We start from the raw sequence: 18,064 nt of genomic DNA on the forward strand, positions 1-18,064 counted from the left end.
AGGTAATTGTAGATTATTACAGTTCCTTGAATGGAAAGCAGTTACCTTACAGTTTCTTAACTTAATTTTCACCTTGAATGAGACTTCTTCAGAACCGTTTGAAGACTAGGAAGAACAATTTTGCAAGGTGCTACATGTGTTTATATAGTCTCTATATATGCTGTGCATACTAAATGAGATAAATTCATTCAAAGCTTGGTGCTCTGTCAAGTTAAAGTGGATATTTTAATGCCTTGAACATAGTTTGATTCCTGTTCTTACTGGCATGTAATTATAATCTCATCTCTGAATTTACATTTTTCTTCTCTCCCCATGCAGAAATTACTTCCTTGAAAGAAGACATTTTTTTCTTATTCTGGGATGTTACCAGTAGATAACAGACTTCTAAACTTACAGATCTACAAACTTCTTCAGTGTGTTCACCAGAAAGACAAGAAACAAATGGAAAAGCTGGTCCAGAATGGATTCCCAAATCTCATTAATTTCACAGAGCCTCTGGAAGGATGCAGTGCCCTTCATTTGGCCTGCATTAAAAATGACACTGACATGTGCAGCTGCTTGCTGGAACAGGGAGCTCATCCTGATGTCCAGGACAAAATGGGACGTACTCCAGCAATGAAGGCAGCTGAACTAGGCCATGAGTTGGTTTTAGATTTATTAGTAAAAGCTAAAGCAGACATGACTGCTATGGATAATGAAGGGAAAGGTAAGTAAAAGGGAACCTTATCAGACCAGAAATACCATAAAATGACCCCTCTGTGTTAGATGCTTGCTATGTATGTTGTGTCCAATCTGTAGAGAGGAACAGTGGATGAGGGTAATCCTTACAGCTCAACAGAAGCTATTGGCCATCAGAGCTGTGATGAAAAGGGAAATATTTCTCCTGGAACAGTCTAGGCCTTTAAATCATAGGTCTTTTCTAGTACATAGCTGAAAGATAACTTGTGATTGAGAATCATGTTCCTCTCATGACACGTATTAAATTCTGGTTTACTCCCCCAAGTTTAAAGGCCCTAAACTAGAAGTCTTTTTTGCATGTATACACCCCAAGAGAAGTTAACGGCTCTCTCCTGAAGGAGTTTGTCCATTCAGCTGTGAAGTTTACAGCCTAAGTAACTTTTCTAATAATTTAGTATTGTACCATAATCTCTGCTGGTTTTCTTTGCAGGTGTTTTGTTTTACTGCATTTTACCTACAAGACGGCACTACCACTGCATGCAAATTGCCTTGGATTATGGTGCAGATGTTAACAACTGCACTACTGATGGGAAGCCTGTATTTCTACAAGCGTGTGAGCAAGCTGATGATATTAAAGAAATATGTCTGAATTTCTTGGAAAGAGGAGCAAATCCCAATGCAAGAAACCCAGTATGAATATTTCTGTAACCAAGAACATACATACAGGACTATAGAATAGTTACCAGACAACTAGAGTATATGACCTTAAATCCTCACATTAAAATAATAAAGCAGTGACAAGTGCTTAACTCTGTGGCCATGCCTATTCCCTTTTTCTGTACCTCCCTTTTTTGCAGGAGCAGGGATTTACATCTTCTGCTTGAACCATGTATCCTGATATAGATTTTTGTAGATAAGAATGCAAATACTGTATAAAACCAAAATGTAACTGGTATAACTCAGTATACCTGCAATATGAGAAATCTGTATTATTTTTGTGATATGATGGACACGTACCTTGTCACATAGTAGGAATGGTTTATTAGGCCCAGAGAAAGACAGATATTGGAGAAGAAGGTATGGTTCAGTGGAACAATATCCATGGCTCACTGCTCTTTTTGCCTGTCTGTAGAGTGGCAAGTCAGATTAAGTGTTGCTGTGGGCCAGCATGTTAATAGCAGACGATCCCTGATCCAAGGTGTGCTCTGTTCTTGGAAAGCTCACCAGATCTACCAAAGTCAGCCATTATAAAGAAAATAGGTGCTGCTAATCACAAACATACACTGTTACCTAGAAAGAGAGATAGCACTAATGTTTAGAATGTGAACTTTTCCTCTCAGACAGAAGAGTAGTGAAATTCCCCAGTTGCTCTGCCTTCCCTGTAGCACTCCTCCAGCCATAGCTCCTTATGGTCTTTTGTGATAGAGGCAGTTTTTTGTGTTAAATTTTGTAAACATACATGGGAGCATGCAAACAGAGTAAATAATTCCTTAACTAAAGAATCGATTAGCACAGAGACTATTCAAGGGACTCAAGTTACTGATGTGCTTGAGTTGCTGGGATTTGACTACACATATTTTAGCAGCATTATGACCAGATTCTTAAAGTTTACCTACAAGTATCTTTGAAACTATTAGACTTCTCTCCTTTTTTTTGGTAATACCTAAAAGAAGACCTTCAGTTTTATGCCACCTTGCAACCATCAGATCATATTGTTCCAGTCTGAATTAGCTTACAAAACAAATTCTGAATAGTTTTCTTGCTACCTTGCAGGCTACAGGTCGCACAGCCTTAATGGAAGCTGCAAGAGAAGGTGTTCTCGAGCTGGTGCGTGGTCTACTTGAAAGAGGAGTTGATGTTAACCTGTTTGACCTTGAAAGACACAGTGCTGCACATTTTGCAGCCAAAGGCGGCTTTTTTGAGGTATCATCATTTGTGGCATTAAAGCATCACTGCAAAGCCAACCTGGGGTGGGTTTTTGGTTGGGTTTTTTGTGGGTTGGGTGTTTTGGGTTTTTTTTTTTAAGTCCAGTCTCTCAGCTGATCAAAGTATAATAATCAGCAATCAAAAGTGGCTTCTTTTTAAGTATCAAAGGGAATCCAGCAGTGATAGAATCTCTCTCATAATTGCAAAGCCCTTTTTTTGCCAAGGTACCCCTGAGTGTGTGTGCTAGCGTGGCTGTCTGGTGTGAACAGCTCCATTGGAAAGCTTGTTTCTCTCGAGATGTAGCATATCACAGCTGTGTAACTCAGATGAAACATGACCATTATAAGAAGGGCAGATGCAAACTACTGCAGGTAGGCACTTTCTTCCTTATGCCCCATCTCATCATCGAAGTAGATAAAGTTATGCAGTTTTGATTGTGCGTGTAACGTCAGAGTTACTTTAAGACAGTGGCCTGCAGTGAGCTTGCAGGAATGGAGATTGTCCTTAGTGTCTACAACTGAACAATGTTTCTGTTTCCTCAGTTAAGTAAGCACAGTACTGTAGGAAACTTGAATGTTATGTGTGCCTCAATCAGATGGGCACAGGAGAGATCTTCACTATGTGAACTGGGAATACATGATATTGCCTTTATTTGTAAATTATTCTCACACTTCCTCATCTTAAGAAACAGACAAGATTTTTGGTGGTGCTTTGTTTTTCTAGATTTTGAGGATTATTTCAGCTTATAACGGAGACTTGGGCCTGGTTGCTCTGAATGGTAACACGCCGCTTCATTATGCTGCGGAGGGAGGATTTGCAAACTGCTGCAAGTTTATAGGACAAAGAGGTACATTGAAAATAAGTTACTTTGCAACGATCATGTATATTCTATTTCTGTGCTAAAGGAAAGATTTCATTTGGACATCTATGAAGGATTTGACTTGCAGGTATCATGTGGCAAATGTAATTCTCATTAAGAAGTGCCTAGTATAGGCTGTTATGACTTATTTCTACCCATGTGGCTGAGATAAAACATTTCTCAAAGAAAGCAGCAGAAACATGATAGGTTTTTATAACTTAGACTGTATTAAGTTATTCTGATTTTAGTTATTTTTAGATGTATTGCATGGAAACTTCCAATAAAAAATTCTGGTTTGCTGATCACTTTAAGAAAGATCTCTGTGTAGTCATGAGGAAAACTTCATACCCATAGGAACTGAAACATCCTCCAAGGCAGCTGTACTAATTTTCAAACTTAATTAGGTGATCATAGCACTTCAAGCTTTGATTCAAGAGGACCATGCAAAATCCTGCGTTCTGTTTTTGTATTTCAAACATTTAACTAGTGTTCCATCACCAAATTGCAAGGTTGGGCTATAGAACAGCAAGCAACATTTTAATCTTAGTTTGTTTCTTCTTAACCTGGCTCACCATTTTAAGTAAAATTGTAGAGTTTCCACGGAACTTCTGCCTATACATATTCATGAGTGGATGGATAAGTAGAGCATGGGTTGCCCAGTGAATCTCCCTTTGGGAAACAAATACAGACATGTGGCTAATCTTCCAGTGTGGGATTAATGATGTGGTTCCATCTACTATCGCTGTTATAGTTAAGACAGTGTAAAATTTTAGACCTGTGCAATTAGTTGCATGTGTATTGCAAGTCTCTTATATAACATAATTAAGAATTCCACTGCATCATTAGTGAAATTGTGTCCATATTTTTAGGCTGTGATCCCACATGGACAAACTTGTTAACAAAGACCCCAAGAGCCGTTGCCAAGGACAGTGGTTTTAAAGCAGCAGCAGCAGAGTTGCGTAAAATTGAAAATACCTTTATAAAACAGTCCAAGCCTGGGGCTAAGGAGGACAACCCCCGCTGGGCGCTGAGGCTGTATGACTGGTCCTTAGAGCACGAGGCTGCCCTCCGCAAGGCATTTGAGGCTGTTGGCCAAGGAGATGGGACAGTAGCTAAGGATGATTTTATATCAGTTATTCATAAGCAGTGTGCCTTTGTGGACATTGAACAAATACAAACTATTGCTGAAATGCATGAAGGATCTTCCCTTGAGGGAATCAGCACTGAAGAATTTTTTAAAGGCTCTAAATACTTGCAGAAAAGCTGTCTTATAACATCCTTTGGACCCAAAGGGAAGAAGGGGAAGAAAGCGAAGAAACGAAGAGGCAAAAAAGGCATTGCCATCCCTGTGCCGATTTGTGTTATTCCAAAGGACGCATGTCCGCGTAGGGAAGATGGCTTCCCTGTGTACATGATTGAGGCTGTTCAGAGCACTGCTGATAGCTACTCTTTCAACCGAGACCACCCATCTGCTCATCCCGTGCATGATGACCGTGCCTGGTACATAGATGAGCCAAGGAAAATGTACGTGAATATTAACTACCTTGTCAGAGCAGGAGACATTCTGTCTCTACAGAAAGCGTTCGAGGAGGGTGTGCCAGTAGACATAAAAGATAAATATTACAAAACACCTTTGATGGCTGCATGTGCAAGTGGGAACATAAATGTTGTACAGTATCTTCTGGAAAAGGGGTAAGATAATCTCAGATATTTTTTTTAAAATTGCTATTTTGGAAGGGCTTTCAAAAGCATAAATTTCCAGTAAACATTTGGATGCAACAGACTGTGGTTTGGTTTTTTATTTACCTAACATTTAGTATTAAAGTTAGTTCCATAAGAACCTGAGTGACAGAGAGTTAGTTTATTATTTTTCACATTTTAGTAACAGGGAAGTAGAAACACTCAAGAGGTAAGTTCCCTAGGTCTGAAATTTTTTGGGTCTGGGCTGTTGACATTTTTGTCAGATGCAGTGTACTTACAAATACAGTCTGTTGGAACTGCAGTTAGTTCATACCCACATCACAAATAGTGCATCCTCAAAACTGAACTCTCAAATCAGTAAATGATTTTGGGGAATTCTGTCTGAAGTGACTTGCCTGAAATCTTCAAGGCAGTCCTGGACTTCCCTGTTCCACAATGCCAGGGCCTTTACATGCAAATGCTGTAATGGAATAAGCCTTGTAATCACTTTCCTCTGCAGCCTCAGCTGGCTGGGGCAGCAGGATTTACACCAGAAGCACATGCTGCTCTTTAGTCTGTTCCTCTCTTTAGAGGTGCTTCAGCAATTTTGTAGCCTATACACTTGTGAAAAATCCCAGTGATAGCTAAATGAAAGCAATTTAAGAAAGTTTCAGTCATACTTGCGTAATAGGGTAACTTTTTTTTTGTCGGACTGCTGTGGAGTCCTACAGTCATTCACATAAATGCTTAAATAAAACTTTTGCTAAGATATTTACATTAGCTTTGTTCTCTACCTATAGCTAGAATTCTTTTTAACGTTAATTTCTAAGGATAAGTGGCTGTAGTTGTTGCTCCAATTCCTGCGAAGACTTAATAGCACATGGATCTTTACACACTCTGGTGATTACACTGACATTCCTGGAGCATATGGGAAGTTGTGTAAATGTGTATATTCAGGTCTTCCAAAGATAAGGATAGAAGAGTTAGCTTTCGTCAAGCCTCGCTAGGCAGCACTGAAATCACATCTCATCATATTTAACAGTTAGACCTAGAAATGTAATAACTTGGTTTAAAAAAATAGTACCAATTTCAAGATTTTTAAATTGACAGAAATAAGGAAGTGGAACAAAGTTATCAGTACAGTGTTTAGCCTTGCATCTGTCAGAGTGGACTTCAAGATACTTCAATTTGGCATGGGAGTTCAAACACTTTTTATAATATAACCTTTTCAGTACAGTGTCACAAATCCATATCAAATAGAAAAGAAGACATTTATTCAGAGCTATAGAAAATGCTGAGGTTTAAACATAAATTGGTGGTATCCGCTTTCTATCTTGTCCCAGAAACACTCAGAAGTAAATTACATTTGTGCTAAAGGCAAATTGTCGTTGCTGTGTTGTCCCTATTCCCTTTGATCAATTTGTTTCAGACAGAATGAAGTTAGCAAAAGGGATTCAAAAGCAGAGTATCAGTACAGGCATGGAGGTTGAGTTGGGAGAAAAAGTAGAATAACTGGAACCACTTATTTTAACAAGAAATATAAAGGAAACTAAAACTGTATATGAGTAAACCATAACAGCTAAGCAACTGAAAGATAACAAAGTAAAACTAGTAGGTCCAGGGAATTTACTAGAGTAAGATCTCATCAAAGGTAGAATTCTGAAAAAGACGAAAAATTTAAACAAGATGAACAGATGAATCTGTTCTTTTGATCTAGAGATAGATAAATATTAACCATCTGACCAGAAGAGCAAAAAGCTATCCCTGGAGGCACCTTCCTTCATAATTTTCTCTTCCTTCTCCCTCCCTCCATGTGTTTTGGGAAGACATCAGCTCTTTGTCCCTAGAGTAAATGGAACAGTGACCCTAACTAAGTTCAGGACCTCTAGGCTATCCTAAATGCAACTGAAAGTATTTCACTCTGCTTGAGTACTGGGGAAGCCCCTTGTGAGGTCTTGTCCCTTTCTGAACCCACGCACGGAACACATGGTAGATTGCAGGTCTGGGTATAGTCATGGAGGGTGCTTTCTTCCGAGATACGGAGGAACCATATTTCTTCCTTTTTAACGCCATTAAGGTGCTCTAGTGGCTCTTGTTCCCCAAGCCTTGCCTTTGGGTGCCCCGAGCCCAGAAGCTACCAAGGCAGCCAGTTGCTAAAGGGCTGATAGTGCTTTTTCCCTCAGCTTCATCCAGAGGCAGCATATTGCAAGTGTCTCCCCGAAACTAGCCCTTGTGTGCTCCAGAACATGTCATTGTTAACCTGGGAGCAGGGAAAGATCTAGTCCTGCAACACAGCGGCTGAAAGAATTTTAAATCGTCTGATTTTCTGAGGTAGACCTCCTGTAACTCATCTGTAAATTGGACAGTAGGCAATTTTGCCACATGTTTTAGAGCACCTATTCTTGTCCCAGAAGCATTCTCTTTTGAGTTCCTTAATCTGCTTTTTGCCATTCTCAATAAAGCTGGAGCCCAAACACTAGCAGCATTTTAGAGGACTAAGCTGTTTGAATGCCTATTTTTTTCTATAGCTGTGAAAACCCATGTAGAGGACACTGTTGGCTTGGACAGGATATGATTACCACCCAGGCACACTTGTACAATTAATATTCCAAGACAAGCTATGTATCAGATACTAAAATGATTTCAGAGTAGCAGTGGCAATATAAAAATCTTTATCAACATTGAAAATGCCATTGTAGTGAGGAGTTAATATTGATTGTACTTGGAGCTGTGTATGTTGCTGTATCTAGCAGCTAGCTTCATCTCTTCACCTGCCACAACTCCTCTTGCTTTTTTGTAGGGCTGATGTAAATGCAACAGACAATTTCATGTGGACTCCCCTCCATCATGCTTGCTATAACGGACACCTAGACATTGTGGAACTGATAGTGAAGGCTGGAGCAGCAGTGGATGCACCTGCAGTAGGCAACGCAACCCCACTAATGAGAGCCATTGAGATCTGCAGATTGGATATAGTCTATTTTTTAATCAATGCAGGTGCTGACATCCAAGTGACAAACAGCAATGGTAAATATCAATCTCTCCCCCAAAGGCCTGTTTCCTTATGTGTATGCATATTTTATTAAAAAAAAATACTAAGTTCTTTGAACACTGAGAATTCTGAATTTATGATTGCTCTCAGGATCAGGATGAAGGTAAAAGGTTCAACTAGTTTTCTACTGTGTGGAATCATATTGTAACTAGTCAGCTTTCCTCAGTTTGCAACTAGAAAATAAAGTAACATGATTAATTACATTCTTAAGGAGACTGTTGCTCCTCATAAGATGTGTACAAAGTTATAAGTGGCTTTAATAAAAAATTGCTATCTGGTAATTAATATTATTTGATAGAAAATTGGATTTTAGTTGTGGTAAGTGTATGCTCTGTCACCCATTTAAATCACTTAGTTTTTATGCACTGATTAAGAAAAATTTCTTGCTGCTTAGTGTGTAAATATTACTCAGAGAAAAACAGAAGTTGTTGAAGTGCTACCTCCTCACAGCAGATCCCTCATTCAGTATTTTTTTCCTCTGTTTTTGGAATAATTTAAACAGTTAACATTTATCCCATTTTAAGCCCTTGCTCTAATATAGGAAGCAATATTGCTGTATAATGAGACTTTCCTTCCCAAAATGCTTTATAGATGCAATGCTGCTTGTACAAGGGATTTGTATTCTCCATTTCTGTTGCTACATGAAGTTCCAGTTCATACAGCAGTTTAGTCTCGCAGCTACGTTACAGCCACTGTCTTATAAGATCCAAGAGTTTTTCGTTTCTTAGTCACTGAAGGTGTTCAGTGCTATTTAAACCATGGGGTTCTCCCTTGACTCCTTTCCAGCCACAGAGCAAGAACTGGAAGAGGTCAATACCTACAATAACTTGGTCAACATTCCTAACCTGATAACTATGCCAGCCATCTCCTAACGCTAAATGCTCTCTGTTCTCAAAGATCAAAATTATAACCTGCAGGACCAGTATGTTAAGTTGCAAATGTCAGGACATTAAGAGCAAAGCAACCACTCCAAGAATTCCTGCAATATTTGATTTCAAGACTCATTTCTGCAAGCAGTGTTGATGACTGCCAGTCCTCACACCACAGTCAGGCATGATGCTGGCCCACTGAATGGTTAATAGAGGCTTAATTGAATTAATTTGACTGTAGTGTCGTTATCCAGTTGCAATTCATTTTCATGGCTTATACAGGTATTTGTGTTTTTTTTTATTTTTTTTTGATACAGGAAAGAATGCTCTTGATATTGCTAAAGTATTTGCAGATTCTAGAATAATTGATCTGCTCCAAAATAAACTGGAAAATTTGCCAGAAGTACCAGAAAAAAAAGCAGGGAAAGAAAAAGTTGTGAAGCCAAAGTCACCTTCTGCACTGATGCCTGCAGAGATACAAGCTGTGAAAAAAAAGGTATGAGAGATGATAACAAAGGATTGATTTGATAATAGTAGAGTGCTTCTTTATTTCCTGTATTTGCCATCCATGTTGCTCTAAAGCTAGAGATCAGGCAGTTTTGTTAAAGTGAGTATTTTCAGAAGCCAGTACTTGTTCTTGCCACTACTAGTACTTGTTCACTGGTTGAAATTTTGACTTGTTAATTATATGAACTTCATGTCCTCCCCAGTCCCACTTAATTATGTCCTGTATCACTGACAGGACACACAAAAATATTTCCTCTTTTTTTCCCCCTTCTCCTGAAGTTTATGATCATCCAGCTCTGTTGTGGTAAATACTGAACAACTGGTAAACATAATTCCTTAAAGGGAGCACACCTCTTTCTTCACAGGATAACACCAAGGCCCTTCAAATTAGTAGAAAAGTATTTTTATTCTACTAATCAAACTCACTGAGATGATATCAGGGTTGCTGGCTTCTCATTTCCCATCTTGTCCTGTATCCTTCCTCTTCTACTGTTGACCGGAGTTCTGTTTCTCAAATCCCACGCTGATGTTTGGCTGTTGCACTTCTGAATGCCGTTCCTGTACCCCCAGCAAGCCTGGAGTACCTCACCATTGCCCTAGTTCCCAATCTGACATCAGCCTCCATGACCACATCCTGGTTGTCTTATTGTGGATGAAATCTTCCTGATTTACCAGTGGTACTTGTTAGTCAGACCCAGGATGCTATTTAGAGAGAAAATGCAGTTGTATCTGCACTGCTGGAAATATCCTTCAGGAGCCCTGCCCTGGACAGCGTAGTAAGTATGTCCCAGTAGCCAGATGTTGGTTTCCCCCCTTTCAGAAATGTTTTGGATTTGTCAGGGATAGTATAGGACTTTCGTAGGCAGGAGGAGGACAACCTTAGGTGCTTATTTCTTCATCACCTAGCACAAGATGAGATTACCCATGGTACTAGGTGATTGTCTTGTGAGTCTTAAAGAGCAGTTACTATTCTAATGTCCAAGGAGAGTCATCCTCTACCTTTTAAAAGGTTTCCCCTCACAATTTTTGGTTATTAAAATCAGCCTAAAGAAAAATACACCCACAGTAAATAGATGGCAAAAGAAGTATTGGAAGATGCAGAATGTGAGTCTTGCTTCCACATGCGATGTATTTGTATAACTGGTAACTTCTTCTCTTTCAGCCTTCACAGGTATCTCTGCCAGGTGTAGAAAAATCCATTATTGAAAAGACAACACATTCCCCTGAAGACAGTGTTATTTATCTGAACACTTTGATAACCAGTGGTGCTACCAAGAAAGATGACATCACGTTCAAACCGAGAAAAGTACGTACAGTAGCAAAACATAAGCCCAGTTTCACAGTGATGTTAAGGTAGACCTTGCTGTAGATCAAAAACCAGAACAAGCTGATGAAATGACTTTGCAATTCAGCTAGCTTATAGATGGTGTGACACAGGCTGAAGAGATTGCCACAAAGCAATAGTACACTATGGAGTTCATAAATATACATTATGTATTATATACATATTTATATAAAATCATGACAACCAAGCTCTTATCAAGTTTTAAATTAAAGTGGACACGCAGTAAAATACAAATGCCACTACATTTGTGGTATGGATTTTACATTCTTAAAGGATAGAAGTCCTTGTGCATGGGACCATCACCAACTTCTAACTTGCCTTCTCAATTAATTATCACATTATTACTTATGTCAGTGACAGTTATTGAACTAAATGGATTACTGTACACTAAATATTTACCTCCTACAGTTAGAATACTGCAACTATAATTTTTGTATCAGGGACTTGTTAAAAGTATTTGCAAATAACCGAGAAAGAGAAAAATATGAACACAGAAGTAATTATTTATATATACATATATATTTTTTCTCCTTAAAAAGCAAGAGAATACCATTTCTGACTGGGAAGTTTTCTGACAAGTTTTGTTTGGACTTTGTTTACCATTTCTCTAACCCTAATTTGTGCCAGTTTCTGCAATGGTCTCAGGGAAATAATGCTACATTGCCAGTGACTCCACAGCTAATTACTGTTTTCCACTCTGAGGATCTTGGGCCTGAGTCAGTCACTCTAAACAATTAGCATTGGACCTTCTTTCCCACATTATCCCTAATCTGAGCCCATGGCATGTTATAGAATAGAAGTGACAAGAGAATGCTCTACTATACATACACAAATTGTAGGGCTATCTCCCACTGGGAGGCTGCATGAGTTTTTTTCTATGTCTCAGGATGGAAAGGAATGCTAGAACATGGCTCTCTTTGGCTAACAGTATCTTCTTAATACTTCAGTTGCAGAAGTCATGTCCAAATTAACTACAAATACTTTTACTTTCTAGATTTGGGCCCCTGAAGCTGCAACAGAAGAGCTCGTAAGAAAGCAAGAATTGCTTCGTGAACACTTTACTCTTGATGGCCACTCAGAGAGCTCCATGACCCCCTTTAATAGAGAAGTTATGCAATAAGTACAGCAGCTGCAAGAAGCTCCTTCAGCACATATTTCAAGGGGACAAAGATCTAAAAGGCTACTCCTCTGTAAGGAAGGAATCATGCAGTGCTCAGTAAATGTATCTCAGTTATGACAAAAAAAAAATTGTAGTAATTTTTTCCAATGTAGTTTACATTGCTTACACACAATCTTTTGTTAAGGGCTTAGTTTGGAAAAAGGTTTATCCTCATGTGATTCTAAGTCTTGGAGCTGGTTCAATGTACTTCATGGAACAGCCACTGTTGTGACACACACGTCCTTTGTCTTTGTAAAGGTATGGCTTTATGAGGCTATTTTTCACCCCAACATAAAACTTCTCCTGGAAGATGTTAACCCTCCTACTAAAAGGGTATTAAATATACAAAGATAACATTCAGAAATTATGCAAGACAACAATGTTTTTGGTTGTCTGCAGAGGCAACAGAAAGTACAGAATCTACAACCAGGACTACTGCTGTCTAGTGTACTGCTTTCAGGTTCTCCAACACACTTGGAAGAGCGCAGAGATCTTTCTCCTCCCCTGATGAGGATGTATTCCCCAACCGCAGCATCGCAAAGATGTTATCAAGACTTGTAGATATTTTTGTCAAACTTGAAATACAGAGATTTTATGAATGCAGGTTCTTGTATTAAGAGCTACATCCACAGATAGTCCAAATCAGTGCTTGTCCGCACAGCAGTGAAGTCAACAGATACTGTCCCTCCTGTTCTGAGTTCTTTGGATGGGAGGGAGGTGGTGTCTTAGAAGTGACCTGACCAGGCTGTAGTAATTTAGCATGAAGAATAGGTATTGAAAGTTCACGTTAGGAAGTGTATCATGTCAAGATTTATGTGACAGGATCTGGCCAAACCAGCATGCGTTCTGCTGAAGGACTCAGCACCTCTTGAATCCTGTTGGTTATGTCTGCAAAATAGTTGGCAGCACAAAAGTGAGCCTGGTGTGGAGCTTCAAAAAAGCAGTAACAGGTGATAAGTTTGGGGTAAGCAGAGGCTGGAGATACTGGGAATGTTTAGCTTAGGGAGGAAATAAGTAGGAGGGAATGCTATAAAATAGATCTAAATATATATATCCAGCAAAAAGCATGGATAAGTAAACTGAAGCCTCCTATCTGTTCTTTCCCAGGATATAAGAACATTCAGACTACCAAAAAAAAAAAAAAAAAAGAGAAATCAGCACACATTAAATACTGTACAAAGTGTAAATAGCCTGTGGAACCCTCCAGCCCAATTATCCTTGGAAACTTAAACCAATATTTTAATACATTGTGAGAAGAATCTAGTTAGCCAACACCTAAGAGATAAAAAGCACTTGTGTTACAGGACATTACTACATAGAGTTAGTGATAGTGATTAAGAAAGATACATCACCAGTTGCCCTGTATTACCATCATCCAGATCCACAGATGCTGGGGAGCCCGTTTACAGCGAAGGATTTGGAGAACTCATCCTGGCAATTGGGAAATCTCTATACACTGTGTCCACTGTATAGAGGAGGCTTCCAAATTTCCCTGCAAACGGTTCCTGCTTTTATACAGTTAAATAAACAACTTTCTATCTTAAGCTGCGAAAAACATCTGGTGTAGTTTTTTTTTTTTTTTCCCTTGTTAACTTTTTCCCATGCTTGGCCAGAACCCAAGAAAAAGTTAAGAAGTAGTAAAGGTATCTGGTTATCTTTGATTATGCGTCTCTAAACAAAGCCTGTCACTGCCCTGCTCTGTTCTGTCACGTAGAGGTCTGTTTGAAGGTTTGAGATAGGTATATCTCTTTTTGGCAAGTGGGGCTGCCGTTACACAACTATTATCTTACAGCAAGCGTTACAGCAATTCTCTTTAAGCGTTACAACAAAAGCTTTTATAAATTGGCATATATTCATAAGGTTATACATTGCATATGTGATCCATATTATATATATTAGGTATATTGTTAGGTTGTGAGGTTCACCTGGAGGTCAACTTTGGTTCAAGGCCTCACTGCTCAGGCCCTAGTATTTCAGATATTTAGTAGATAACCAAGACAAATGCAAAGCAAGTAAATATATAGAGTAAGATACTGTTTTCAAATACCACTACGGAAGATATTATTTGTGTGAGTGTGGTTGTACACAAATACTTTATGACAAGTTGCTTACATTGGGAAAGTATCTTGATATGTTTAGCATCTTAATAGTTCAGTATAAAGAAAGACTTTACCAGCAAGTGAGAGATCACCTCAAATACCAGCTGTCTTGGAATTCTTAACACCAGCATATCATTTTTGCCTGTCAGCATAAAACTTCTGCTGGCTGCAGATGATTTTAAGTAATGAAAATAATAGTGTTAAACCTAGTCATAGAAGGTAGTGCAGGCAAGGAACAGGATACCCATAAACAGTTACAAAGAAAACTGCATCTCTAAAAGGAGGAGAGGCATGGGGTCAATCTGCTAAACAGTAGCTATCAAAATAAAATCAAGCAGCACAGTCAGAAACTCATAACTCATCCTGTAAGGTAAATTTTCTGCTCCCATAGGAAATGCTTATGAGCATCATATGCGTGCTTTTTCCATCACAGCTAGAATGGGCTGCAAACTCTCACAGTCTTTACATGTTATCGCACAGAAAGAAAGGGGGAAGAATTGTGCCTCAGCTGTACACAACACAATGGCTAACTAGAAAGAAATAGTTGTTCTCCTTTGGCCTGCTGACTTCCTCCGTAGCTCCCTGGTCATCTCTGTAGCAGGCTGCCCAAAGAGCTGGCAGACTTGTCTCACAAGCTACTGCCCCATGTCATCCAGCCCTCAGCCTGGAACTGGCTTTCTGCAGAAGCACAGGGCACAATGACAGAAGAGGTGAGACAAAGCATCATCACAACACAAGGTTAGCTGCTTGATCACATGCAGTTGTGCAGACAGCTAATTTTGTGCAAAAGAAAAAACATTTACCAAACATACACAAGGGACCTTTTACATGACTACTTATCCCAGGGATTTCTGCCCCACCCCCAATTGTTTTCTCAGGCTGGCTTGGTTAGTGCTTTTTGCTGCTATTATGGGGTTATGGTATTACTTAGGGCTTTCAAAGCCTGCCTCAACATTAAGATCTTATCAACTGAGGCCTCAGTGCTGTCTGTTGAGGGTATGAAATGGTGTCACTATTGTATCTGAGCCTTTCCTGCAGTTCCTGTATTCGTTTTAATGAGAGAAAGGCAGTGATACTTGTGTTTATTTACATATTGAAAAAATAACTACCTTGTTGAACTTTCAGAAAATTGAGTATAATAAGCACCTATCACTGACTTTAATGGTGTTTTGATATCTAACACCCAATCGCTCAGAAAACATTTTTGTATGAGCAGTCAACTCATTCAGGGGCGGATAACAGAAGAACAAACCGAGGGGTTTGGCTGGAGTCAAGAAGCACCTTTCAGGATTGTCCTCCTCAAGTGTGGTGATGAGTGTGTGTTTGGAGACTCCCCACTTGTACACCAGAAGTGCAGTAGGAGAGTGTTTCGTGAATCAATGATAGCAGTGTAGGAAGTTTGTAGGGATGTGAAAGCAGATGTCACAATTAAGTGAAGGGATAAAGCTCCAGATCTTAAAACTGACGTCAGCAGAAGGCTGGGTACTGAGTGAAGAGCTGGGAGGAAGCTCAGGGGAGGGAGAGAGTCTGTACTGATGGACTGGTTGTGGAAAAGCTGAGGGATATTCAGTGGACAGTGTTAAAGGGTACCAAGTGATAGAGAGACACTGTGGTAATAGAGAGCAAAGCACCACTCTCCCAAGTGAGAGCCTTCTGGAAAGCTGAATCAGCTGCTTGTCAGAAAAGGTACCAAGAACAAATAAATTTGCAGGTGGGAGTTCAAACAGATTATGCCTGTGACTCAATCTCTTGAGGCAGGTAGCACAAGTGAAAAATAAATCAAAGGGAGAAACCAGTGCAGAAAAGTTAAGCAGACAGAGGGCAGCAACACTGAAAGGAAAAGATGAACTCTGCACATCTACACAACCTAAGACTAGATAAATTGTATAATAGTTCAGGTTCACAATCAGGCTGTAATCTAGCCTTAGTCACCCTGTGTGATTTGCCTTTAAAGTTCAAGACCCTTGTGAAGTCTTCAAGTATTGTTTCAAACTAATGCTGGTACCTGAGGCTGGCTGCTGTTGATGCCCAAAAACAATTCACATACCACTCCCTTGCAGAACATAGGCAGTTACATGTCTCATACCCCAATTTCCAACATGTGCTGTTATAAGTTCACTTGCAAAACACATGAAATTTGTTAGGGCTGGGTACTGCTGTGGTAGATACCATCAGCACACATTTGTGTGTTCAAAACTCCGTTCTTTAACTCCAGAGTATCTTTCAAAGGATCCTCAGTGCTGAATAGCAGACTCAAAATTAATGAAATACTACAAGACATGATAGTAACTGTGCACCAAGAGGTGTTGGATGGAAGAGACTTTGGTGATGATAAACTGCTTCAGGCCTGTCTTGAACTGATTTAAAAACGCCAAACCAAAACAAACACAAGTAAAACCACCTCTCCGTTGTGCTTCTTCCTTCTCACATACAGAGACATCTGGCTTCACACACACCTAATTCCCCATTTCATCCATGCCTGGCCCAGCAATGCACACATTTCTATCCAAAATGCAAACATGCACAATGTGTCCTTTTGGGCAGTTCCTCTGTCCCCAACATTCTCTAAGCCACTATATAGTTTCACCAGCTTGCCTCCAGTGTCACTGTTAAGATAACTCTAACAATCTCTTCCTCCTAGGTTATACTAAGCAAACCATGCAACAAATCATCACTTCAATACGACAACAATAATAAAGCTTCAGTAAAGGCCATAAAATACATTTAACAAGAAGTCCTCTCACCTCTGCCCTCAGATTATTTTACAGGCTTCCTACATCCAGTACATGTATTTTTTTTTTTCCAAATTCACCATATGTTTCATGAAATACATACTCATGAGGGAAATATAAGAACATGCATTTTCTCCCCATTTTGAATACATTTACCATTCATAATTTATTTTTTTTTTGGAAAGCAAATTGAAATATTGTTCCAGTCACAGCAATCTCTACTTTTATGCTAATGCAAAACAGGTGACACAAAGTAGAATTCTTGAGCTGCTGTAAGTGCAGTGGAGGTAATAAATAGAGTTACAGCTTAGGACCTTCGAATGGCTCCTGCATAGCCCCCCTTTATCAGTTGTTTGAGATTCAACCCCAGGAAATTTAATTTAGCCTTACTACTGCTACAAATCCCTGGCCATAGCTCCAAGGAAAATCTCATAATAACAAATCAGGGAAGAATTCCAGCAAGAGGAATTGAATTGGTTTTAAAGGGCCGTAGTAAGAAGGATTTACTCAACCTCCAGTAAGTGCTCTACTTCCCCCCACCCTCCCCCAAATGAACTTGACCAGGACAAGGCTAAGTCATGGTCTATCATCATTACAAGCCTTAGAAACCCCCTGGAAGAAAAAAAAAATAAATAAACCAACAGAGTACTGCTGGGTGTGATCTTACTGAAGCCGTGGGGTGAGGAAGTCCTCTCCTACTACCAGCCGTGTTTGTACCGCCCAACAGCTTTTCTCCTGTAGCCCAGGTCTTGCAAGGAAATCAAACACTACAGAGCTGCTACATATCTCCCATTACTACAGCCTATGACATGCTGCTCCCAGGTGTTGTGGTTTATAAAACCACGGGGACAGTTTTTGCTAAACACCTGGTGGGCTGAGGCAGGGACAGGGAGGGTTTCACTCACCACTTAGGGTCCCAGGCAAGAAACCGACACGACTCGTGAAGAGCAAGAAAACAACTGAATTTATTAACTAATTTATTAACTATCTTGCTAAGAAGCAAGATACTGAAAGAGAGAAACCACATCTCACAAAAAGGCACTTCTCCCCCACCCCTCCCTTCTTCCCAAAGCCCAAAGGCTTTGTTCTGTACCTTCTCCCCTCCCCAGCGGCACAGGGGGGCCAGGGAGTAAGGGGGTGCAGTCAGTCGGACCCTCT

At 39.7% G+C, this 18,064-nt stretch overlaps 1 protein-coding gene across 1 annotated transcript; it reads left to right on the forward strand.

The window, feature by feature from the left end:
* The first annotated feature begins 360 nt into the window (after positions 1–360).
* ANKEF1 (ankyrin repeat and EF-hand domain containing 1) lies at positions 361–12,036 on the forward strand. The gene is made up of 9 exons (XM_010072953.1): positions 361–706; positions 1,169–1,368; positions 2,452–2,601; positions 3,328–3,451; positions 4,333–5,155; positions 7,944–8,170; positions 9,382–9,560; positions 10,734–10,877; positions 11,911–12,036. Exons 1-9 carry the CDS (start codon positions 361–363, stop codon positions 12,034–12,036), a joined length of 2,319 nt encoding a protein of 772 aa, XP_010071255.1.
* The last annotated feature ends 6,028 nt before the right edge of the window (positions 12,037–18,064 follow it).

The sequence above is a fragment of the Pterocles gutturalis genome, unplaced genomic scaffold (genome assembly GCF_000699245.1).
Source record: "Pterocles gutturalis isolate BGI_N339 unplaced genomic scaffold, ASM69924v1 scaffold46637, whole genome shotgun sequence".
Classification (NCBI taxonomy): domain Eukaryota; kingdom Metazoa; phylum Chordata; class Aves; order Pterocliformes; family Pteroclidae; genus Pterocles; species Pterocles gutturalis.

Coding starts and splice junctions, on each gene's coding strand:
- ANKEF1 (XM_010072953.1), top strand. CDS start 361: ATGTTACCAGTAGATAACAGACTTCTAAACTTACAGATCTACAAACTT. Junction 3,452..4,332: donor CAAGTTTATAGGACAAAGAG/GTACATTGAAAA, acceptor CCATATTTTTAG/GCTGTGATCCCACATGGACA. Junction 10,878..11,910: donor TCACGTTCAAACCGAGAAAA/GTACGTACAGTA, acceptor TTTACTTTCTAG/ATTTGGGCCCCTGAAGCTGC.